This window comes from Balearica regulorum, chromosome Z (genome assembly GCF_011004875.1).
Source record: "Balearica regulorum gibbericeps isolate bBalReg1 chromosome Z, bBalReg1.pri, whole genome shotgun sequence".
NCBI classification, from domain to species: Eukaryota; Metazoa; Chordata; class Aves; order Gruiformes; family Gruidae; genus Balearica; species Balearica regulorum.
The window spans coordinates 57,141,317-57,168,318 of NC_046220.1; the positions used below are offsets into that span (position 1 = coordinate 57,141,317).

The 27,002-nt window shown below is 37.0% G+C and overlaps 1 protein-coding gene across 9 annotated transcripts in view; it reads right to left on the reverse strand.

The window, feature by feature from the left end:
* The window catches only part of SMARCA2 (SWI/SNF related BAF chromatin remodeling complex subunit ATPase 2), a 122,192-nt gene that overhangs the window by 6,874 nt on the left and 88,316 nt on the right, over nt 1-27,002 (reverse strand). For all 9 annotated transcript variants that reach the window (XM_075740925.1, XM_075740916.1, XM_075740917.1 and 6 more), the window contains 3 exons: nt 11,727-11,944; nt 968-1,073; nt 52-153 (listed from right to left, as the gene is read on the reverse strand). In XM_075740925.1, the coding sequence (XP_075597040.1) occupies nt 52-153; nt 968-1,073; nt 11,727-11,944 (426 nt within the window). The remainder of the gene's footprint in view (nt 1-51; nt 154-967; nt 1,074-11,726; nt 11,945-27,002) is intronic.

Consider the following 27,002-nt stretch of genomic DNA (forward strand, 5'->3'; position numbering starts at 1 on the left):
ACATTAGGTAGGGGAAACCTGTGTGTTTAACACAAAGTGGTTCATTCAAACCTGTGATCCCTCCAAATTGAATGTCTGAGCATTGTGACACAGCAACATGACATCCTTCTCCAAGTCTCCAAGACTCCGATACTTATGGTTGCGAATTCTTTCCTGTTGCATTTGTTGAGGAAATGAAGAGAAGTATGGATGACCGGTGGTGCAAAAAGAAAAACAGCAGACAGGACACTGAATTAATATTTGACTTCAGCACATTAAAAGCTTTCTCTTTAAAATTTTTATCTAAGCATCAAGACAATTATCTGTTTAAAACAAAGAAAGAAAGTCTTAAAACATATTGCTAACTTATTACTCAAAAAAATTCACCAGGGTAATAGATTAAAAATTAAGCAATTGCTGTGTGAACTGGAAGGGACAAAAGCAACAGAAATGCAGTTCTGTTGGTAAAAGAAGTTCCAGTTTCTTCTTTCTAGCACAGAAACAAAACAAGCTATGACATGAATGGAAGTCATAGAGTTATACACCTAACATGCCACAAGCTGCCTAAACTCCACCTGCCAAACTGTGTTTGGATCTAACCTGGCTGTTCCAAGATGTGATGCCTGTTTAGGGATGACTATATTCTCCTAGATCCATTAAACCTTCGCAAATGCTGTGTTTTTTACCAAAGATGTGCTTACAGATTCACAATTAGGTCTTTACAAAAAAGACGCTGAGATGTCATCTCTGACATCGCCATTCATGTCACACTGCTACATTTTGATTTGGCTTTGAAATTACAGTGATACACTGCAGTTATACACTAAACAAAATTCCTAGCCAGGTGTGTAACAACATTTAAAATCTAAGCCACAAATACAAGTACATGCAATATTCATGTTGTTGTAATTTTAATGATGACTTCATGCTCACTCTTCTGTATAACAAAATAAATGGACGAACCTCCTCTTCCAAAAAAGGTTCTTACCTTTATCTTTTTGAAATCCACTGGTTTCCTAATCAATTCATAATACTCTGGTAATTCTTTCCTAGACGGGAGCTGAATGAAGACTTCACTTAGCTGCCGTCCTGAACTGTTGAGAAAAACAAACCCATAATGCAAAGAAATACTACAACTTTCTCACAAAAAACCACACACACACAAGATGTAATCATAAGAAAAAAAATAAAAACAAAAAAAAATCACAATTTTTTCTTTCAAGGAATTAGAAATTCAACGCTGCTCTGATTGTTTAATTTGGTACAGATTAATTTACAATTTAAAACATATCCTTTGTGCTGTTGTCCTAACATATCACCATCATTATATGATCATATGTGTGGAAGGCTTTATGGAAGCAGGATCAGGATTGAATTCTGTAGTGGCTTGCTGAGTACAGTCTTAATCTGTTTCTCAGTTTTGTTTTACAATTTTTAGCAAATGTCCTTCCTGTCGTTATATCTTCTTCTTGGTCATTTTGTAGTTGTTTTGTACCTCCTCGTCATAGCAAACCATTCGTTCATACTGATTTCCATTATACCAGACACTGATTGCTATCAGACTAACTAGAAGTTACAACAAAAAAAATTTATTAACTTCTATTAATGACTGTTAGGTTTCTGGGAAGATCGTTGTAACTGTATTGAAAATCACTACTGCCATTTGTACTTCTTATGTCACCTGAAATAAAGCAACGCGTTATCTAGAAACCTTTCATACTCTAGGAACATTGCCTATTACTTGAATTTCTAAGATTTCCAGGTTTCCCATTGTTCACCCTTTATTAATAGCTATTTTAACTCTTCCAAACTGAGAGTGTTTTTTAATCTTCTTATTTGTGGCTTCCCAAATAATACATGACTATGTTACCTGGAGAGGAAAATGTGTTGATGGCACTTATGGGCTCAGTCTTCTTCTGCCCCGCTCCCCCTGCCCCGCGCATGTAATTTTTCTCAAAGACAAAGTAGCAGAAAAAAGCTCTGCTGAGAGTAACTGTAATTTGCTGCATATAGCATTCATAAATATTTCCCAGCCCACATTCACATGCTTTATTCTCTCACAGCTACTCCAAAAAGGTCCTGTTTTCTCATTTGTATCTTCAGGCGGTAACTCAGGGATACCAAACCTTCACAGGAGTTGGGCAAGAAGGCCATCAAGTCCTGGTCTCCACCTGAACTTCTCTCTGGCAGTCACCCTCCACACTGGTGTGGGGTCTTATCATCCTGAATCCAAGGTTAACTGAGGTAATTCTGCCATGGAGGATAACGACGATAAAAAGCACGGAACAGCTCTGCCCTTCATGAATAAAGTCATAAATGTCTACTATATCTTAGGCATTTGTTAATGCCTGAAATAACATCAGAGTTTAAGGAGATACTACTTTTCTTATGGACTTGATAAACCAATGAACAAGTAGGAATAAACAGAATTTCCTCATTTCTTAAGTAGCTGTTGCTCGCCTAATGCAAGATTTCTTATTCTTGGTTTAGGCCTGGGACACTGCTGCTCCTTCTATACCTTGCATCAGAGAGGACAATAATGTAAATGTTCTAATCGCAGCTTGCTCATCAGTGTTGTTCAACTAATATCCTGTGTGACAACTGGCAGCTAGAGTATTTTCCCAAAAGCCTCTGTCTCATTCTGACAATTTTTGTCTGACTTGCGGCAGCAGAAACTGGCAAGGTTCCCCTTGCCAGGCTGCCTCCTAGATTACAGCAAGATTTTGGCATATGCATGAATGCACATCTGGGTGCTTCTGCTGCACGGTGAGACAAGGCGGTGTACTGTGCACCTCTGTCAGGGAAGGTGAGAATGAAGTCTATCTACCCCATACAGCTATTGGGGCAGATGCCCTAACAGACCAGCTGCACCTCACAGTCCAGGCAGTTACTAGCAATTTCACACAACAGATCTAATTTATTTGGGAAGCACTCTGCTACTGAAATAGAGGAAATCATAAAATGATCAGATAATTGTCATCCCAAGTATTTCTCTCCTGCCAGCAAATAATTGCCAAACTCAGACCATCACACCTCCCATCTCCTTTGGTACCGATTCACATCAAAGAGGCAAATTCATTACTTTCATATTTCCCCTGTCAAAGTGGGAGGTGTTTGTACTATGGATTTAAAGGCACCGATCTTGTTAATGATGTGTGTGAGTGACTATGTCATGCCACATGACACAACCTGTCTTCATCTCAGACTTCCCTCTCAAAGAGAAATTGGAAGCAATACAAGGAAAAGCAATGCATTAAGTACACACTACACAACTGATTAACTTGTGTTTCTACTTCTTTGCAAATTGAGGACTGTATATTTTTTTGGTTAATAAAGAGAAGTGTTGAGCACTCACAACTGCAACGTAGATGAATGAAATTTTTTCTGAACCTATAAAACACTAATGCTCTGAGAAATCTGTTCTCTGGTGCCCAATTACAATTTAAGTTTTGATTCCTCATTTGTAAAGTTAGAATAAAATGTTGTGAAAAAAGTTCTGTATCTGCAAAATATTCAGGAATTCAGCCATGCATTAAGTGATCAGTGCCCACCTTGTATATGCAAGGCACTGGTCCTGTGGAAAAGCAAAGCAAAGCGAAGCGAAGCGAAGCAAAGCAAAGCAGTACACTGTTGTGCCATTACAGAGCACGCTGTAACACACCCTCCAGAGGGAAACATATTAGTTTTCCACCTTTTTTCTGTTATATCCTATTTTTCTGTTTGCTTGACTTCACAAACTTAATAAATAAATCTGTGCAATATACTGACATATGATACAGACGTAAGTTAATCCTTTAAGCAGTATGATAAATTACTTTGAAAACTGTGCAGTATGAATCTGGATTTGCTGTGCAGAAGGACTGAGTTATCATTGCTGTATTTCAAACTTCAGCAGCTTTCTTTTAGCAGAGATAACCATTTGAGAAAAGTTATGAAACCACTGATACTGGTGTTGCTTCAGCTACACATCAGAGTCCAACAACAAATATAATGATTTAAGTATAAAGGAAACAGCCACTAATAATCTCATTTTGATCAAATTTTAAAGCATGTATAGCATATTTGTCCTATTAAAAAGCTTCTGACGATTACAGAGCTTTTTATCTCATAGGTATGTAATTTTTTTTCTCTTTTTACATACACATACCCACCCTGATATTGTATTTTATATTAAAAATATAACAGTAGTAAATTATTAAGCAGCAATATCCTATTTTCAAGATATAAATCTAGCCAACTGTGATTTGTTCACACATTCTGTTAAACTAAGAATGCCATAGAAAATCTTCAAGCTTTTGCTTGATATAATTAATTACTGAGCATCATTTAAGGCCATAAAAGTACTGAAGGCATGAAATATGCAAGAGACAGAAGACTAGTGCCTGATTTTGTCTACTTAGATCAGTAACAGCTTACTCTGTTCTATCGTTTTTATAGAACCTCCTCTCACAAAGAAATATTATCTTCTGCTCCCTTTGTATATGACTATCTATACTGTAAATTAATGTGATCTTTTCTTACATAATCTCAAATGGCTGTGTTGTGGATACAACAGGAGAAAATTATTAATTATTAATGCAACTCTGATTTTAATCCCTGTCCCCACTTTTGTAATTAGAAAATAATAACCACAACTGCCACATAAAAATCATGCGCAGTAAAAAAAAAAAATCACTTACGGTTGCCTAGCAACTAGCAGGGTATGTGCTGAAGGGAAGAAGGACCAGAATAAATTAAAAGACCTGACTATGAAAGAACCGTGACTGACAGTTCACTGCTGCTGCATCAGCTCAACATGCTAGTCTTATGTGTGCTAACATAAAAAATACTTGCATGCTGTGCAAGTTAAAAATCATTAAAAAATACTGCTCATTTAAAAAATATTTTTTATCATTGTTTCTGATTTTCTCTCTTTTTTGTTAAACTACTGACAAGCATGTATTTCCACCCATTTAGTCAGTACTATCATCAGTGAAATTAAATGCAGGAGCAATTAGGCCTCATTTGCACAAGCCTCCTTTTGTATTAGTTTTCCCTGGCAGTACGTGGCCAGAAGCAAGCTGCCACTGACCTGTCAAAAGTATTACTACTATCAACACACCTTCTCCTTTGGAATCAAAAGGAGAGACTGAAGCTGAAACCACAAGACGTTCTCATGTTTCTAGCGAATTTCACACTTTTAACAAATACTGAAATTCAATTTAGAGTGAGTAGAATGAAAATGAAGACTCATACACATTCGCAGAACCACGGTGTGCAAATTACAACTCCTAATCAAATGTAACTCACAAGGATGCTCTTTAAAAAAAAAGCGTGTGTGTGGGAGGAGAATTAAGAGCTCACATAGCGAGGTGGTTCCTCTGTATTTAACAACTTCCAACAGTAACCCAGATACGTAGGGAGATGACTCATTTTCATTAAATGTATTTAATGGTGGCTCTTTTTTAAACTGGCTGCAGTAACACATGGTCGACCTGTCCCACCATTGAAATGGAAGTGGGTAGAAATACTTAAAAATACAATTCCTGGTTTTGACATATGGCTATGACTCCATAGCTTTGGTTTGGCTATAAATAAGAATTATTTGCTTTGCCTGTTTGAATACTCAAGAGTACCAGTTGGCATAATTAATTACTAGTTAGATTAGTAATGGCTAATTACATTACTCACCATTTTACAACAGTTAAAAACTGGCCACTTAAGAAAACAGCTGGAGATAGTCTCAATAAAATCTATTGCACATACAGAGAAAAATACTCTTTCCCTGAGCTATGTCCTGTCCAAATTAGAATACTATGGGCACAAATGTAAATATTTTGGTTTTAATGATGCAGTGACCAAAATGCTAAGCACCACATACAGGGGAAGCCTCTTGCCAAGCAGAAAACATGGACAGGGCACAATAACCCCACCCTTCAATTTTCTTACCATCTTTACTAAAATGTGGTCAACAGCCACCTGCTATGGGGAGGATGCTTTGTGCAGTTAGCCGGTACACCATGCAAGTCCTTACTTTAAGTCTCACAAATAAAGCAGAGAGCAGGTAGATCACAAATGAAAATCACTGTATGCAGTATCATGCTATCATGTCCAGGGACTCTTGAAATCAGGTGTTGCTCTCTAAACAAAGCTAACGCAAACTAGCAGTAGCATCAAACTGGCACCTAGACAGGAAACATGAAACTCTGATGCAAGGCAGAACAGGACAGTGGACTTGTAGAAAGCTGAAAGATTACAAGGTATGAAGTACCATTCTTCTCCACTTAATTTTAACAATCAGGAAAGGGAAGCTACACTTTCAGCTTGCCTTCCTCTGAAATAAAAAATCAAGGAAAACCTTCAAAAGAGGAAAAAGATAGTTTGGGGGACTAAGCCTGCATGTAGGTGCACAATGCGAAATCAGCAGCTGGGGCTCAAATTTGGCATACACATTCTTTATTCTGGAAAGAACATCTATCTCCAATGTAATTGTCCCTGCTTTCAAAAGGCTAAAACATTTAAACTGGACATCCAAACTAATTTTGCTTTCTCAAAATGTAAGTATTATACATATGATTCTATGATTACCCATTTCTATGGGCATTCCTAATTTTAGAGGGAAGTGAAGACAGGTTTCCATTGGAACTAGAAAAAAGTGCGACAACAATGCTGGACTGATGCACTTCAACTTGCTCTCTTCTAAACAGGTGTTTCACACTGCAAGACTATAACAAGGTACAAGGGTGCAAAGGCACCTAAACCTTAGTTTAAGAAATAATTGCAACAAAATTCCAGATTAAAATGTGTTATTGCAAAAGGAGTCTGCAAAGATGACGCATATACTTTACACTGGAGAATGAGGAACCAGTGTAACTGGAAAGGTATTTACAGGTCCTTGAATCTAGGGCCTTGGTATTGCAAATAATCATATAACAGCTTTTTCATCGAGGAACGAAGGTATTTCTGCCCCACTACACCATATGGAGAGGTTCCAGAACTCTTAGTTAACAACTTGAATGTATTCATGAATGTTCACATTCATATAACCTTGTGATCACCATCCTGTACTTTACATATTTCTACATTCTCCCTGTGTTTATGCTTCCCTTCTTTCCCAGGTGAATTTACTGAGAGCAATCATCTTCCCCTCTCAGACAGTGCTGTGTTTGGATAAACAAACCAACCTGTTTCCTCTTGCAAGACTCTCCCATGCTACTTATAATTGAAATAATTATTTACACTTGTCCCAGTGTAAACTAATTTTTCTTGAATGGAAAAGGATTCAAGTACTATATACAGCCAGTCAGAACCATTAATGGTGTCACATACAATGGCATACACATCTAATGAGTATTTCCTCATCCACACAAGCAATAATGTCAGGGCCAGGCTCCTATTTTCTTATGGCTGGACAATACTGATGGCTCATAGTTAGCTTTGATCAATAATTTCTTTGTCCAGGTCATTCTTTTTCTGTCAGTTCCATGTGATGAGTTTCCAACTCAAAAGTTTCCTATTTTTAGTCCGTAAGTACCTTATAATGCACTCTGGGGCACTGTACTTCATGCCAATTCTTTTACTTCAGACTTAACTGTGTTCAGTCCTCCATGAATTCCATCCTAATATTGATAATTCAAAACTTTCTATTTTGCTAGGACACTCCTAATTTTTTTAATAATATATCATTAATATATTATGATCTATGCCAACACCAATGATTCAGGAACTTTCATGGTATCTTCTGTCCAATTGAATAGTTCCTTTTTTAATGGTGCCTTCAGTTACAACTTTTTCCTTATTTTCACTCAGATTTGAGAGCTTACTCATTAGATCTCCTCCTTCTTTCAAATTAGCCTATAATTTTCCTGTGGTACCCTAACAAATACTTTACCAAAATCACAGAATCATAGAATGGTTTGGGTTGGAAGGAACCTTTGAAGATAATCTAGTCTAACTTCCCTGCCGTGGGTGGGCAGGGACATCTTCCACTAGATCAGGTGATTAGAAGTCAGAGGATTCTGATCATCTTTTCTATCTTACTTCTGCTTCATTACAAATTTGTTCTCCATTCTAAGCCATTATAGATGAAACCTAGATTATCTCAGCTTCTCCTATGATGGCAAAGATAAGAGGAAAAAAAAGGCTCTGTATCTATAGTACTGATCTGTATGGTTGGCAACATGTTTTATGGTTTGATACGTAAAGTTAAATAATGGGAGCACAGGTGCAGTTTAAAAAGGTAGCAGTGAATTCAACAAGCATTTTTACTGCTTAATGATTTGGAGCACTCACCCCACAGTTCTTCAAATTGAAGTACAATTATTTGTTTCAAGATTTACAAAGATAAATACAAAGCTATGATAAAGAGATGCCTATCAACATGAAGAAAAGCTTAAACACATCACTTAATACTGTAATCCAAAGCACAGCAACCTGCAAGAAAGTACTACCAACTTGACAAGGACCTCAACAGCTCTTACACCAAAGGAATTGAAACACTCTGAGTTGAATGTTTTCATCGTGCCCCACATCTCTGTCCTTTCTTTCCTTGCTCCTTGTTTACTATTTTCTTTCTTTTTTTTACATAGGAGACACCCCAGGTACCATAATTCCAGGAAACTAATGCAGTTAGTTAGGCTGCCAGTCAAGCCAAATCTCAGCATCAACACTGAAGTTTTCTCTCCTTCAGTGTGTTCCTAGTTCTCTAGAAGATCCAAAGAAACTCAGCTTGTAGTCATAAATTGCTCTTTAAGAAATATTAAACTTATCATTAATTGAATGTTTCATTAAAATCAGTATTATGTTGGGATGTGGGGTGGGAAGAAAAGGAAATATGAAAGTTGCTATACAGTACTGCATAAAAGAGGAAATTCTAAAGAAAAGCCTCACTTTGCACTGAGGACAGAGACAACCAGTAATTTGGCCTCAGTGCCAACTTCCACTGTCTTGCATGCAGTTCTTTAACTGGGGTTTGCAAGTAGATGGATATATACCTCTGAATTTCCTTTTCAAAGTATCATGTGCTGCATTTCTCTACACCGAACATTTACCTCAAATGTTGCTAATTTGTCTGTTTAATCTTATTTTGGCTTTTACATGATAATTGTGTAGCTCAAGCTTCAGTTTACTAGAGCTTAGTCCTTGTATTATTGTAGCCTCTAGCTTTCCTAGACATAGGCAACCCAGCCTATTTTGTTGGATGCTTTTTAAATAAGCAAGGAAAGGACGGTACTTGTCCCCAAATGCCTACAACAGAAGTCAAATACAAGGCAGTTAAAGTATTTGGAGACTCCTTCCCTGCATCAACATTATAGAGAATCGCCACACAAAAGCAGCCAACTGGTACTCCAGTTTTTTGTGGGCACCATGGAAAAATGGTTTTTTTAAAAAGAAAGACTTTAACAAGAACAGAGAAGTGGTTCTGTATTTACAAGCAGCTCTACTCAAAAGCAAGGGGAAACGTGAGATAAAGCACATACAGGTTTGTTAGTTTAGCAATGAATTCTCTCGGTTTTTTGCTGGATTATTAACTGCAGCAAAACTTACTAAAGATTACAGAATTTGTTTTGGCAAAGTAACTCAGGCCAAAGTCAGTAAGATTTTGGATGGGTATCACCTGACCACCTTTTGGGACACAATCAGCTCTCTGTGGTCTAGATCAGCCATCTGGACTTTTATACAGTAGAGATGAAACACCTATTAGCTGAAAATTTAAGCTAAAGACAAAGATGATTTCAAGCATTCAAATACTAAATACACAAAAAAACCCCCTTTTTTTTACCCAGATGAAGCTCATGGCCTACTTTTCTTCCAATTACTCTGTCCCTCCATACTTGCCCCAATTGCCTTCACATACACAAAAGCTCAGAGCTGAACAAACATGAACCTCCAACAAAGCTGAAAGGTTCCAATGCCTAAACCCCACTTAATTCTAAAGCTGGAAATCCTGAAAATGTTAATCAAACTCTAGTACAACCTTAACCCCAAAGACTTTAAGATTTTAAATTTCCTAATGCCTAAATTTGCAGTTCTGTTCTGTCCCAGCTTTTGTAGGATTGGGAGATTTGATGCTAGCTCACAAAAAAAATCAGAATACAGGAATTTGGAACTCTTCTGTGTAATTCATCGCACTGAAGAGCTCAGTTTAACAGGTATTTTTAATCTCTAACAGAATAGAGCTCCATACACTTTTTAAAGTGGGAACCAATTCTGTCTTGCATAAATGTGGGCTCCTGGGAGAGGGAATAGTATGCCTTGTCACTACATAACAGCACAGCAGTTAACTTGTTTGACAGAGATCACATACGAACTTCCTGAGGCACCAGCAAAAGGCAAAAACCTTTAACTCCCCTGTAACTATCAGCAGCTATCCCCTACTGGAGGCTAGCAGAAGTAACTTCGCTTGCTATTTTAAAAGTGAGAAGTAGGCACCCTGATCAGAAGTGCTTGGCTTCAGGAGAAGGCTCAAGGCCAGGGATCAAAAAATGAAGAGATGCTTCCTTGCAGCCCTGACTGGAATACCTGAATTTTAAACACTTCTTCCTCCTCAGCTATTGTGTTAGTTAAGAGCCACAGCCAGCTGAATACACTGAGTTCGTAGTCAGCTTCCTGCTCATCATGTTCATTGCTGTGATTACTGCTCTGATGCAATAAACTTTTCAATATACTCTAGAGAGCCCACAGATCACAGAATGCTTCATTTCAACAGTTACGTGACAAAAAAGTCAGGCATCACAGGTCTGTGTGCTTCACCAGATACCGCTCAAGTTAACCATGTACAGACAGGCAGACCCAAAACAGTAGCTTCAAAAAAGGAAGAAGTGCAACTTGCCATTTGAAGTCACAGACTGAAAGTTGTTTACATGCAAAAATTATATTGTTACGATTGTGCAGGTCACCTAATGCAAATACTTCTTGATTTTCTCTGAATGCATTTAATATTTATTTAGCTTATAACTGCTCCTTGTATGATTTAAGTAATTCAATGTACAGCAAAGAAAGTATAAGTACACAAGGCAGTTTTATTGATTTTTGGCAAACAGAAGTTGAGTTAAAAAATACAACTTTCTCAAACAAGTCTGATTCAAAGATGCTATTAACTAATTCTCAATTTCTTGCTCGTGAATGATAGATGATTTTCAGTTTGAAAACCTGCAAAACAGAAGTTTTCAAATGACATTTCAGATTAGAAGTGGTATTTTTTCCTAAGGTCCAGCTATTTAGCATTTTGTCATGCTGAAAATAGGGATTTCTTGACAAACAGGCTTCCATCTCAGCTGTGGACAACATATTATGCTCAGCATTTCTACAGTTTTTCCTTTTGCTCATGATATGAGCCCTACATTTTTGGGGAAGTCTTTCAGGTCATGGTGAGACTCAGGTTAACTTGCATTAATAAATCTGTAGCCATGTATTTGAAAAGCTTAATCTTTACACACGCTGCACAGCTAAAATGAAGGAATATCCTGCTCAAGCTAAATGTTCTTAAATACACCTCCTGAGCAGAATGACTTAATTTCTGAGCCTCAGCTCTATGTCTACTTTTTGTATTTGTGTTTCAACAACTTCCTATCAGATGGGTCTGTAAAAAACCCTCCTCAGAGAGTGAGACTTATAGGATCAGGCCCTAAGTGGAATTACTTTTCAGAAATGCTGTGGCAGCGAATCATTCTAAAGACTGAAAACAAAAACGAAGCCATTAAAAAACACAGACAGAGATATCAACAGAGGGAGAGAGCACATGCAACAGAGCCCATCTCCAAGCTCACCTGTCCTTGTAGTTTATCACAGTATCAATGATAGCATTCATTTGTTTTGTCAGTTTGGGAGGGTTGGGTGACAACTTCTCTGCAGGAGGTCTGCCTCTTCTTTTCTTTGCTTTCTCTCCATCCTCCTTCCCAGAATCTTTATCCACATTTCTTCGTCTCTTCCGTTTTTTAAGCCGGACTTCCTCTTCCATTTCTTCCAAATTGCCGTCTTCAATTGCCTGACAACCACGGATTCAAAAGGTATGATTTTTAGACAAAAGAGATATTGCAAAGGGAAATAACAAACTGCATTTACAAACCTGCAACCCCACAACTCAAAATGTTCAGCTAATTTATAAATAAAAGTACAAAGGGAAATTGGCTTACTGGCAATCAAAGAGACACTAAATATTACTTGGTTCTAAGAATCCTTCTATCATCTAAATAGATGTTTACCTGAACCTTGAATTCCATACTAACTCAGTTTCACACACAACAATGGCCTGTGATACGGTGTTAGTAAGTGTACAACAAACATTCATTTGTTCACATCAGTGGCAGTTCTTGCTTATGTATTTCCACGCAAAACAGACTTTGGTATCGCATGTTTTTAAACAGGACAGTTTAAACCATGCTTGGCTCCCAAAGACAGATCACACACATTTCTTTGTGCACACAAACACCACACAGATACTTTATGCAGTAACGACTCAACTTCTCTTCCAAATAGTTTAAGCAACTTCCAAATCGCCTAAGCCTTATAAAAATGTATCATTTTCTTCTATAATAGTAACCAACAGGCAGAAATACTGACAGTGCAGTGTTTTACTGTAAAAAGCACTCATAACATGGGATGAAAAAAACCAAACCAAACCCAAACCCCACACAGTCACAAACAATGAACACTAGTTTCAATTACCTGGATATATGCTTTTAAGCAGACCCAGCAGCACTATGCAGAGGGATAAAAAAAATTGCTACAAAAAACCAAACTAGAAATAAAGGGAACCTGTTCACACACTGACTATCAGATCCATGTGATAAAGCAAGAAGCTAAACTTTTCTTGATTTGGGAAAGCCAACAAAAGATAATAAAAAAAATATACCAGGTCATAAAAGAACTGAAATTGAAAAGAAAAAATAATACAAAAAAAATCTTAAAACAAGGCTTTCTGATTAATGCTTTCTCAGAACGTAACTGATGTTGATTATTTGTGCCTTTTGCCTCTCAATATTGGCTTGAGTACATGCAAATGCTAATCAATCCTTTCTCGTAGCTGAAAGAGCTCTAATCATAAGGCAATTACCTTCACTTCTCCACAGCTCCAAACATGGCTAATATTTATGATCATGTGAGCATAACAATCAATATAAAAAGAGTGATTACAGCCCAGACATAATTTTTCTCAATTGTGTACAATGTCTCTTGAAAACATTTGTGAACAAAACCTGATACACAACACAAAACAACCTGGCATGTTAAAAACACCAGTGGGATTTTTGAAATCAGTTTCCTACGTATCCTCCGATGTGCAAATCCACAGAACAAACACGAACGCAGAATCCTGAGGGACAGCCTGAAACTAGGCCTTAATAATCAAAAGACAATTTACATCATGCTTCCACAGCACTCATATAACCACTATGAAGGAGACTTGAGATCTGATGAGTTATGAAGAGAAAAGAAGGAGAAAAAAAAATATAATCTACACACAAATTCATTAATATTCACTTGGCTAAAGCAGGACATCCACTATAAACCACTGCAGCTAACAAAGGTTAAGAAAAGGAAATTTCTCTGCGTATCTTGGAAGACAGAAAAGCTAATAATAAATACAGCATGCAAGGCTGTCAACAGTTAATGTCATTGCTCTCCTTAAGCACTCAGTTGTACATTGAAATACAGAGAACACCGACTTTTGATGTGTTACACACCTACATATGCCTGTGATGTAGTTCCACTGAATCTTCAAGACGGCAATGAAAAAGGATATTTACCTTACCACTATCAGCAGGCCGGCTATCGGAAATCACAGTTAGTGGGGATAAAATTAACAAGCCAGCAAAGCAGCGAGCTGCTAGTCTCTTCATCAGCTGATCAGGAAAAAAAAGAGAGCTGGGGAAAGGCTATGTTTTCATATACAAGTAATTTTGTTTTACTGAAAATTTAATACTGGAAGGATTGTGGATACTCAAATCTGCTGTTTCATTCTACCTACTACAAGGCCCGAAGCCTCGCTCCTTCAGCCTGCTTTAATATTGACAACTACTTATCATATTTATCCCCTTATTATTCTAGGCATCTAAATTAGATTTTTAGCTGGGCAGTTACTGATTCTTGTTAGCATTTTAATTATAATAGTACAATTAGACAATTTAATGTATGATTTTAAAACTGAAATAGGTCATATGCACTTTAAAGATGCATTTATTACAGAAAAAGTATTCCTCTTGCTCAGCAGTAAACAGATCAAGTTTCAGTTATTTAAGCTGATTAAGAAATCTGTTCTGAGTTACAAGAAATTAAAAAAAAAATTAAGCCAGGTTATCATTTTGTTCTCTCTCTTCTAACATTTTGTTGTCCTTCAGAAAAACTGGTATTCACGTAACTAAAATATATTCGTATTTTTGTTTGCTTGAAAAATTTTCTACCACCAAAAAGTAACAGTAGTGCTGTCATCACAGAGTTTACGAACACCTCATTTTAGAATTCTGCATAAAATTCTTGGAGTAGGTAATATTTTGGAAAAAACTATCAGGACAAAGAGAAAAGATAAAAAGATTTTTTAAATATTACATATAGCAATGTAGTAAAGAAAAAAATAAAAATAAACCCCAAGTAAACTAACATACACTCTTGCACTCGTTAAATTAGTGAATTGCCGTTAGCAAACTATTTCTTAGCTTAGTAAAGATCTGCAAACAAATATTAAACTGGCTACTTAGCTAATAATATATCAATTGATTACTATACTCAAGCTTTCAAAATTTATATGCATGAATGTAAACTCAGACAGTTCTCTTTTAAATTAAGACTTTAGTGACACCACTTGAAAATCTGTGTGACAATACCAGCAGTTGAAAAATGTTGTTATTGTGACTCCTAACATTACTTCTCAAGTGGTAAAATTATACTTTGTATATGAACAGTAATATTTAAAACTAAACCTATATGATTTAGGCTGCCTCAAAAGATGGCTTAAAACTATATCACATAAATCAATTATCAGCAGAGATACTAATGCTCTGTGCATATGTCTACACATATGATCCATGCATTTGTGTATAAGCAACAGTATTTTTATTAACTTAATTCTCGGTTAAAAAAGCTTACTCTTCTAGGGCTGAAGTGCCACACCAAAAAGGATGACCTTCCAAACCTTTACAAGTACGATAATGATACAAATCCCAGCCACAAATGTCCAGTTCCTGACAGATGATGGGCTGTGTGAGGGTGTAAGATAGCACAGACATCTCCCATGCTCTAATGCCTCTGGATTAGTGAGGTGAACAGCAAGAGAGTCAAGGAAAATAATACACAAATAAAAATTTAACGCTTTCCTTCCCTAAGGAAACAGGACAAAAGAGTACAATAAAGTTTGGAGACTTAATTTCTTCAAAGAAAGCTGTGAAAATTTAATGTCAAATTTCACAATGGGTTGGGCACCTCATGAAAAGCAGAGATGCCCGTGAAAGTGTGAGGACCCAATGTTAAGTCCAGTACTGACAAAATCTACCTGCTTTTCTGAATCTTATTGCTGTATCCTGGTCCATGTACACAAAACAATTTCCTTGCTAGAGAGCCAAGAGCACGCAGCTTCTCAGGGCACTAGAATTTTAAGAGATCGCATACTCACCATGGATTAAAGAAATCAAACTGCACTCCTCCTAAAAGAAGCACCACCCTCCCCTCCAAAAAACCCCCAAAAAACCAAAAGTGCATTTTCAGAAGGCAAGTAGAAGTTACTTCTGAGACAGTTGGCGTTCAGATTGCTGCTTGCAATTACATTTTCCTCTTCATAAAGGAAAACAGCTGTTTTGAGGTGGACGTATTCTTAGTGAACATTGATATAGATACATGAGCACCACAGACACAAAGTAAAGATCAAATGGAAACTACTTTGTTTCCCCATATGAAGAGCAGGACATTATGTGTATATTCTTAAATTCTAGAGAGCGTGACAGAGCCCCATGACTGAACATCTTTTCAACTGAGAACTATGGACCCAAGTAAACACTAAGAGCTACAGCTCTGAGTTTTGTTTCATGACTGCCTTCTGCAAGTCAACAATTGTGATAGTCTTATATTAGTTTTAAATTAATTTTACAAGAATCAAGTAACTCATGTGTGGTAACACAGCAAATCAGTGGAGGTGCTCAGCATATCAGTTTTGGTGTCTAATGGCTGCCTCTAATATTCAGATGACACAACACTGTAAGACATAGTTATTTTTCCTGTGATTGGAGATAACTATAATATTGTTATAAGAAAGTTAAAGCATAGTGAAAGCTATTGTTACTACTTATAGTCGAAGAAACTGTACACACAAAACAGAAGTGGTAGGGAGCCATGTAATAAGTCTACTTGATAATTGTGAAATATGGTCAGATGAAATGGGAGATGGGCACAGAACATGAGATGTCCTCCTACGTCCCTCTGTGATTTCATCTGAATAAAATGAACATTAAGATAGCTTGCCCCCTTCCCTTCAGACATCAATGCCCTGTGTCTCTCCAACCTGAAAAGTTACAAGAGAGCTCTTGTGACAAACATTACCGTATGAACGGATTTGCTAGAATGCTAATTAAACTCCATGTTTCCATAGGAAGCATATAAAACATAGGTGAACTGAAAAAACAGTCAGCTTCCCAACTCCCTCAACACAGATACTAACCCAATCATGCAAAGTTTCTAAAAGAATGAGCTTTTCTGGGAACAACAAATACCTTACTTGGGCATTGTACTGACTACTGGCCAAGAGACAGTAAGCTTAAGGGCTGTTGAGCACTTAAAACCAAAAAACATGTCAGTAATGCTGTAACGAACACCAGATGACTGCTTTGCAAAATGAAGTTCCTTCCCATTTACCAATTTGGAAGAGAATAAAGAAGTAAAAGAACCCTACAGAAGGCTAATAACAAACACTGAAAGCACTAGATTGTCACCTACCTGCCCCTACCAACTTCTCTCTTCAGCATAATCCTTCAAATTCCACTTTTCATCTTGCTCTATTTGAAATAGTACCTCTCTTCATTTTACATTTTTGTTCTCAGATTACATCTGACAACTGATGAAGACTTCAACTTTCCAAGCTCAAGTTCATCTTCTCCAAAAGATCTCTTCAAAATCCAGTTCTCCTGCTTAGTTTCTCAACAGTGGCATTCCTGATGTCTGGGACTACTGCTAATTTCCACACATTGGAATTATTTCTTTGCTCTCTACAGCAAGTTCCCTTACAGTGTAACTATTTCTTGCCATGCTACGGCATAGAGGTCAGTATACTACAGCTAAGGACTGTGAAGAACAACAACGCCATAATAATAATTTGACAATTAGATGAAAGAGCATAAAGAGATTCTATCAACAGTGCAATGACTAAATACTTGAAGATAATTATAAGGATTGATTAAGAGTTATTTTAACTGAATTTCCTCTCCTTGCTGGATAGTAGTGCACAACAGATTTACCAGACAAATTTTGCTGGGACTAAACTAAAACAGAGTATAGATTAAAATCTGCCAAAGGCAAAAAATTAGTGAATACACCCAGTTTTTCCTTGCCTTCACTGCTGACTCATTCTCCTCCACATAAGGAATATACCAAAAAGTCTCCATCCAGCACTTAAGTAGAAATGAAAAGTATTGGTTTTTTTAAAAAATGCAAAAATGCAATTATTGCAAAAACACAAACTTGTTATAAATGGTCTTCTCAGATATGCTGAATTTCCACAAAATAAGGAAACTGAGTCCTTCACCTATGTGTTCATCAGTTAGGGTCTGCATCTTCATATCGCTGAAACTTGCTTCTTTTTGAGAGGTGGAAGAAGATAAATTATTTTCTGCTTTGCATTTGGCAACTATTAATAGTTGCTTAATTATTTGCACAGAAATGCCAGGTGCCTATTTTTAATTAGATAGTAAGGAAAACAATAATCCAAATTATAAACAGTTTTTCCTTGCATTTTGATTTAAAGACTGATGCCAAAAAGACCCATTAAAAAAAAGGTATCTATTTAAAATATTTATAGGATCAAAGCTTTTATCTTCAGTCTGCCTTCTGGTCTGAGAAAAATATCCTAGTATTTAAAGTTAATGTAAAATATCTTAATGCTCAAGCTTAATATTTAATGTGACAATTACTAAGTAAAGCATCATGCAGAGCCAGCATTGATAAGCTTGCTCCAAGTTCTGGCAAACTATATTGGCAAGGACATAAATATTCTTCTGTTCAAAAGTAAAATCTGATTTAAAAAAAAAAAAAAAAAATCAATAGTTTCATCCTTACCTCCCCCAAAAGACAAACAATGATTTTAAATGGAACCACTCAAACTGATTTTGCACCTACAAGGTTTTCATAAACTTTAGGGACAGTGAGACTGAAGAGCACAATAATTACTGATGATACCAGACCCACAGCCTGCTCAGGGAGCGCAAGGAAAGTGCTCCGTTAGCGGGAAGGAACTGGGTGATAAAAGGGAACAACTGTATTAGGTCCTGATTTCTTCAAGTCTCCCTTGCCAAAAGTTAATCAGATCAAAAACCAAAGATGAAGAATTACAAGGAACTCTCAAAAAGATTGATAAGGACAGCAAAAGTCTGAGGGTTTTTGGTGACTGCAGATGCCAAAGGCTTGCTGAAGTAAAATGGATGAGTAGGAAATCTAAGAAAACCTCTGACAGGAACTCTAGTAGGAAGCATTTTATTTCACACTAATCACAGAAAGGTCTTGTTTAGGAAAGAGGGCTCTGACTGCCAACAAGTCTTCCTTGGTACCTGCTGCAGTCTTTCAATCTGTGAATGATCTATTACATGCAATTTTCATCAGCAAGCAACACAGCTGATGAGATACATGTCTCCTGGCTTCTGATTCACAAGCAATCCATCTAGAAATAAAATCTAACATGACAGAGATGCCTCATTTTTTCCTCTTTATCTTGTTCACTATGAGAGAGATGCATACATTTGTTGCATAACAGGATTCTGGAGCATTTAGTGAGAATGGATTGAGAGCAGCCCTGAGAAGAAGGACTTGGGGGTACTGACTGATGAAAAGCTCAACACAACCTGGCAATGTGTGCTTGCAGCCCAGAAAGCCAACCGTGTCCTGGGCTGTATCAAAAGAAGCGTGACCAGCAGCTCAAGGAAGGTGGTTCTCCCTCTCTACTCCGCATTCATGAGACCCCACCTGGAGTACTGAGTCCAGCTCTGGGGGCCCCACCACAAGAAAGACATGGAGCTGTTGAAGTGAGTTCAGAGCAGGGCTTTGAAGATGGTCAGAGAGCTGGAGCACCTCTCCTGTGAGGACAGGCTGAAAGAGTTGGGGTTGTTCAGCCTGGAGAAGAGAAGGCTCTGAGGAGACCTTATAGCAGCCTTCCAGTACCTAAAGGGGCCTACAGGAAAGCTGGAGAGGGACTGTTTACAAGTGCACACAGTGGCAGGACAAGGGGTAATGGGTTTAAACTAAAAGAGAGTAGATTTAGATTAGATGGTAGAAAGAAATTCTTCACTGTGAGGATGGTTGTCCAGAGAAGCTGTGGCTGCCCACTCCCTGGAAGTGTTCAAGGCCAGGTTGAATGGGGCTTTGGGCAACCTGGTGTAGTGGAAGGTGTCCCTGCCCATGGCAGCGGGGTTGGAACTGGATGATCTTTGAGGTCTCTTCCAACTCAAACCATTCTATGATTCTATGATGATTGTCTCCCTGACTTATCCAAAATTCTGACTCAGGAAAGCCTATTTCAGCAGTGTAGAGGACAGTACACTGACAAAGGTATTATGAGATAACCAGTACTCCAGTTATGCTTCTTTTCTTGACCAAGTACATTATCTTCCCTAGGAAGGGAGGCAAGGAAAATATTGCTTGACAAAAGTACTTTTTCTGAGCAGTGCCAGGTGGAGGTGAAGGAGATTACTTTTCTTTTTCCTAAATTCCTTTAAAATAACAAGTATGGAATTTAGTCACCAGCATAATACTTTTGTGTCCTACAACAGGAGATGTTATGTTTTCCTTGGCATCTCACAGTTTAGAAGGAAAAAAAAAAAAATCGAGCTTGTTACGGATTAGTCTGTACTGTGAATTTCGCTTCCAGGTCTTCCTTCTTTGGTCTAAAATAAACCTTTTACTGGAGGGATATATCATTCTATTGTACTTCTAGGCTTAATTTTTTCTTCCATTTTTAATGATTTGCTAAAACAGTTGATCAATTAGTTTAGAATTTATGAATGAAGTTTAAGACAACTTAGTAGTTTTTCTGGTAACAACTACATTCCATTCAGGGTCACAGACAAATGCCACAGAGCAGGAGGAAAGAAGCTGCAATGAAGTCACGAAGATACTCAACAATAAAGATCAGATCCCAAATAAAGGAAAAACAGGAATTCTACAACATCCCAAGGATTTATTGTCTCCCAGTCAGCTAAGCCATTATTTATTTTACAAGGGAGATCATGAATACAAAAAACAATCAGAAACAAATTTATATATGACTACTAATAAAATGTAGGATGGCTTCTCTTCCCAGTCTTGAGACAAGTATTTGCTGCTGCTGTTCACCCCGTCTTTCACAAAATACTGTTGCAGTTGCCAAAGGCTTTTGGTTTCTTAGTAATGTACAATCTTAATTTATCTTTTTTTCCTTGAATAAGAGAGCTGGTTTTATGGACATTTGCCTTTTTTTTTTTTTTTTTTTTTTAACAGACATCATATTCCTCTGTTGTGGATAAAGGTAGGAAACCTTTACTTTGTAATGTTACATGCCCCAGCAGATTGGCAGCGTGGCTAACGTTTTGCAGTTCGTAATGCTGAGAATTAAAGATAGACCTCTCACATTTGATTTTTGTTCCTTATAAAAAATTCTCAAAATTCAATCCTTCAAAATGGAAATAAATGAATTATTTTAAAATTTATTTTAAAAAACTTTACAGGGCTTAGCCTTTCTTCATTCAAAGAGTATTGCCTCTCTTTTCTTCTGAGACCCTACCAATTAAATCAGAAAGATACATGGTATAAAGACAGGATTTATACCCTCACCAGATCAGTTCTGTGGAAAAAAACTGCAGTCTTGGCTCTTCCTGGGACCACATTTTCCTCCAGTGAACCTCGCTAACATTTGCAGTGACAGATATCTTTTCTATGGTAAAAATAAATTTGACAATTCTAAGCACTGGATAAAGGTAAGTAGACAGGACCAACTCTTGTTCTGCAACACACCTAAACAGGAGGATAACATTTCCTAGTAGAAAGTTTCCTATAAGAACAAGCCTCCTTTTGTTTGAAACAACACAGCTGAGGACAATAACACAAAGGGAAGATCAGCAGATTTCCAGTGTGAAATCATTCATTTTGAGCAAAATCTCTAGCCTTATAAGAAGTGAATTATTTGGCTCTTGAGTGATCAGAAATCAAGTAATGTCTTCTAACTGCTCAGAAAAATACTAAAAGTGATTTCTCTCTTTTTGATTAACAGTCTAACAGACTAACTAAAGGCTTCTGTTTTACAAGTAAGCATAAATTTTACGCATGCCCTGAAACGCCACCATCCTTAATGATACAACATGAGAAGCTTAAAGTGGCACTTTCATCCATGTCAAAGTAAACTAAGCTTCTGCCAACGGTCATACCATTAAGTACTTTCTTTCATACCATCTCTTTCTCCTTCATCTTTAAGAATATTCACACATTCTCAAACACACATTTTTTATTCCAGGTTTAAGAAGTGGAAGATAACCAAATGGGAGCAAAATGGAGAAAATAAATTCAAAACAAAACAGATAAAATATCTTGCATAAAACAAATATAATGGGAAAAAAAGAACAGTTTTCAGAAACGATTACATTTTCACTGTTTATCAGTGGATGTTCATATGATCTCTCATATCTACTTATTCGCGGAAAGTGACTTAAGGATTTTTCCAGTAGCATAGGAAATTGGCTTATAGGGATCTATCACTACTAATGCAGGTACTGTGAGGCAATTAAGAATGGGAAGCATGCAATGTTAAAAGAGTTTGATATGAGAAAATGTATGGCAAGAGATTAGACCACTCACTTCTTATACTGCATATGACCTATCATCATAACTGTCAAGGCATGTCAGAGAACGAAACAATGCAGTGGCCCAAGTATTAAAATGTTTGCTGCTTCTCCTTCCAGTGCCAAATGTTGCTAGCAACAGTAATGTTTTAAACTTTTAATGCAGACTTTCTTTTTTTGTGGATTTTCTGAAGTATTTAATAGTTGTTTGTGTTTCAGTTTTGGAAGTTTATTTGAACTTTGACCTTCCACATGAAGAGTATTTCAGGCATCTTAACCACAGAGCCTGAGTTTTTCATGCAAAGTTTTGCCCTTGAAACAATAATAATACAACAAAGCCTGAAACCCAGAGTTTTAACTCACAGTTTCCAGGCTGTATAAACTTGGTATGTCAGAAAAGTACAGCTATTTCAAAGAAAATGCAGTTTATTTTAGTGTAATGTTAACAATACTCCTAACATTTTTAAAAAATGCAGAAGAGTGTTTATATGACACTATTATTCTAATGTTTTCTAGAGGAGCATATACGTACAATTCAAATCAAAACAGTGTTAATATTTGTTATACTTTAGATGTAACATAGCGACAAAATCACAGGTTAAAAAACCAGAATCCTACGAAAATATGCCAATATGTTTTACTGATAGGTATTCCTCTGAAACAGCTGTTCAGATTTCCTGACTTGAGGTTCTTCTCACAAAAAAACTATTTCTGGCACACTAGAAGTTTCCTTACTGAGAGTACTCTGAAATACTGAAGAGGCGTTTCAAAGCACTTTGCTAGTTTCCAAAATTAATACTCTCAATCCTACCTTCAGATTCTGAGAAAGATACCCAAACTGTAAATCAGGTTCTTTTCTTCATAAACTAACAAACCCATGTTGCCAAAATAGAGAACAAAAGCTATCAGGTAGATGCATTTATATTCCTTCTCATACATCAAAAGCCAAGAAAAGCCCCTTTCACCTAAACTGCTTCACTGCTTTTAATTTCACTACAACTTACCAATAGCCTTTTTTTCCCTTTTTAAAAATAGATTCTGAACTGAATATCCTGAAAAGGGCATGAAAGATAGACAGTAATACTCAGAACATAAAAATGGCTTGGCTTCATGAGGCCTTAAAGTCAAGTCCAACTTCCTAATCCTCCAAGAAATCAGCTTCCACGTGCATAAAACTTACCAGCCTCACTCTGCACATTAAAAAATAGTACCTGGAGCATCCTGATGATTGCTGGTCACAAAATAGACAACACCCTGGGACGGTGGACTTTTTAAGCCTCCAGTGACAGTGTCTTTTATATGCAACTTGTTTTCCCCTACAGCTTAACAAATTCAATTGGATCTGCAATTCAATACTACAGAGCAGAGTTTAGATCAGAATGCAATTTTCTTCAAATGCCCTGGGCAAATACTCACTTACTTGACTGTTAAACAGGTTTAGCAGCAAGTAAGAAAACTTTGCAATTGTAACCAAAAATGGTATAGAGGACTAAGGAAGGGAGAAAACCAGAGGTGGATAGATATCATGGACATGAACTACACAGATAAACTACGCACTGGGTAAAAGGTTATGTCTTTTCTCCTCCTTCACAGAATCTCAGTCTCCAATATAGACTATATAAAAGACTTCCATTACAATTAAAAATAACAACCAGTAGATGAAAAGTGAAGCTAAAACAATTACTCAATGCTGATTTTCCACACAGCTATTTCATTATCTAACAAAGACTACTGTAAGATCAAATTCCACCATCACAGTTTACAAAACCTTGTCCTAAAATACCTTATCAGCATTGTATACATAAAAGTGAAGCTCTCTCAGAAAATACAAACCTAACTGAAAAACTTTCAGTAATTTATGGCAAGTTGTAGCAACAAGCTGGCCCAACTTTACTACCTCTGAGGCCAGACCTAACTTTTAACAGACTATTAGAGGATATGTAAAATAAAAGAGCTATGTAACATTCCAGTTGATGAGAAAACAGTTGAAAACATGCCCAACATTTTCCTGCTAGGTAGTCTGATTTATTATACAACATATTTACCTTAGTTAGTAAACATATACAAAAAAGCAAATAAAATTTATGTCATGATTATGTTAAACAGTATTCACCAGATATCCTTTATGTATGAAAGCCAGCACTGCTTGAATTTCACTTACAATTTTTAGATCAGCAAAACAAGTAGTCCACAATAGTTGACTTTTGCCTGTGTGCATGAGGTAAACGAGACACTGCTCATTTTGGACTAAATATGTTTCCCTGATCAACATGCAAAGCTATTTCAAATGAACTGCACAACTAGGGAGTAAAACTTTATTCTTGTCATCTAGTCAGCAACTGAACTGAATGAGAAGCTGAACCCAGGTGCAACTGTCTTAAGAGTCTTGTAATTACTCAAACAAGTCCTCTGATTCTTGAAGCCTGCCCTAAGCAATGGAGTCTTTAGCAGATGACCCCTCTAGAAAATCATCTTCCACAGGATCTAACAAAGTATTTTGCAGTCCTGTTAGAAATGGTGCAGGGATAGAATCTGCTAGAGTATGAAATACTTCCAGAATATAAATGCATTGTACGATCAGGATGCAAACTCCTCCTTCCTGTTTTTGGTGGGGGTTTTTTTGGTGGTTTGTTTTGGGTTTTGTGGGGTTTTTTTCCTAACAAAATATGGTTGTCATGCCAACAGTTACAGAACAGCAGGCTGCAGCGACAGCTAGTGATGAAGCCCATTTGTGCCTTACAGCTTCCCTGGGAGGCTGCTATTGAATTACAGGTTGTTCAGGGCAGCAGCACAATCTCACAAAACACCAAGTTCGTCCATAGGTTTGGCTTCTGCAATTATTTTGTCTCCTGCTTCCAAACTCAGGTACTTGACCTCCGAGCAAGGAGGGAGCTGACATAGTTGTTCAGTATATGCGTATGTATACAGACCTTGAGATGTAAGGCAGATCCTCTGGGGATCTGCCATGACCTTAACAGGACTCTTCATTGTTGGGTGTATAAGCAGAGGGGTCGGGGTCTAACTGAAAAGGAGCAGGTAGCTGATCTCCACAGTCTGAGTTGTGGCTGCTGACTGAGTCAAAATTCCTCAGAAAAGAAGAGATCTAGTGAACTTCCCGAAGACACATAAAGAAAAAGAAACAACTGAGGACTGGATATTGATATTATGAAACCAACTTATTGGTGAGAAATGCAGTTTTACTCCAGAGAATATACTCCATGAGAATATAGCTATAAAGCTGTAACAGCAGCCACAGCAAAAGAAAAAATGAGGGGTATCCCTTGCTGCTGGTAAATAAATTTCATTCTTCTGTAACACTAAGAATAGAACTATCTATAGTTACCATTGGAGAGTGGCATGATACAGAACATGCGTAAAAGGGTGTCTTATAAATTAAAGTTTCATTCTTAATTCAGAACTTACTGGCTCTTTTATTTTTTCCAGTTTTACTGATATACGTAGTTCACTGCATCCAAGTTAACAGGAAATGATTTCATGCAACATGCACAATACTGTTACCTTACAAGTTACAGTGACAAAGCCACAAGATACAAATGCTTGTAACTGATCTACCACAACTTTATATGTTTATATAGTTAAAGATTCCCTTGAAAATGTTGTACAAGATTATTATTGCTTTCTGTACAATCTTCTGGAGATGTCATTACAGAAAAAGACAAACACTGAAATTCTCAAAGACAACATAAAAGTGATGGTGGTGGGAGATGAATGAATATGACGAAGAACTCTATTTTACACACTTACACACACAAAAGAAGATCATGAAAAAACTCAGAAAACTTGACTTAGATTTCAGGATCCACACAATGGAGAGGAGTTTTTATTCTGAACCTGCGTAAGTGGTGTTACATTATAAATATAATCCCTCTGAATAAAGAGTCTAAAAAGTATTAGTAGTTCCTACACTTACATTTGTTTCAACACACTCTCAAGTCCACCTGAAAACCTATGCTAAAATAGGTATACAATAGTGACAATAGTGACTGCAACGCATTGTGAAGCAATCTGACTTAGCTTTAACTTAGCTAATTTGAGAATATGCTTAACAACTCAATAGGGAGGAGGAGGGAGACTAATTTTTCTCAACAGAATAACAAGCCATGTTGAAAAAGTGGTAGTATATGTACCATCTAGACTAGCAAGGTTTCTGACCTGGCCTCACACAACAGTCTCAGAAGCAAGCAATTAAAGTAATTACTATCAAGTAAAGGGAGAACTGGTAAGAAATTGTTTTCAGAATAGTCCTTAATGGCTCTTATCCAATGGTCCAGTGCTTCTCAGTGTTTTTAGTGTCTTTAGGAAGACAGAATAGAAAGTATGCCTACCAAATCTAAAATCATTCAAAATGGGCATATGCTAAATTGTCTTACTAGGAAGGAAAGATCAACTATACAAAACATGAGTCTGAAAAACTGGCCAGGGGTAGATCCACAGAAGAGGATTAAGGGCTTATACTGGATCAAAAATTTAACACGAGTCAATACCTTTATTGTTAAGAAAATGAAATATGGGATCAGAGGTTTAAGTATCCTAGAAGTTATGCAAAAGAACTCATCCTCTTTATTCAAATGAGGCTGCAGCTGAAATTTTGATGTCTAGCTTTTCACCAAACTTGCAGAAAGATGCCAGGCACATGTAGAACATCTAGGGGAAATCAGTGAAAACAATCAAGAGATCTAGAAAACAGGAACTATGGTAAAAGACTGAATGAGCAGCGGTTGGTTACCTTCCAAATTGACTGCACAGGGAAACAACTCTTCTATAACATAAAGAAATGTAAAAAAAAAGAAAGGTAGCAGCCTGTTCTGCATGACTAGAGTGATTAGAACAAGAAGTAGTTGGTTGAAAATCCAACAAGAAAATTCAGATAAAATATAAGGGAAAGCCAAACAGTTAAATATATTCCTCTTTGGACTTCTACATTCACTGCTTGGGAAGGCTTTGGAGAACAGATAAGATCAATATTATAAATGACACAGGACTGGCTGATTAGATTATTTTTTTAGGGCTGCCATGTTTGACAGTAAA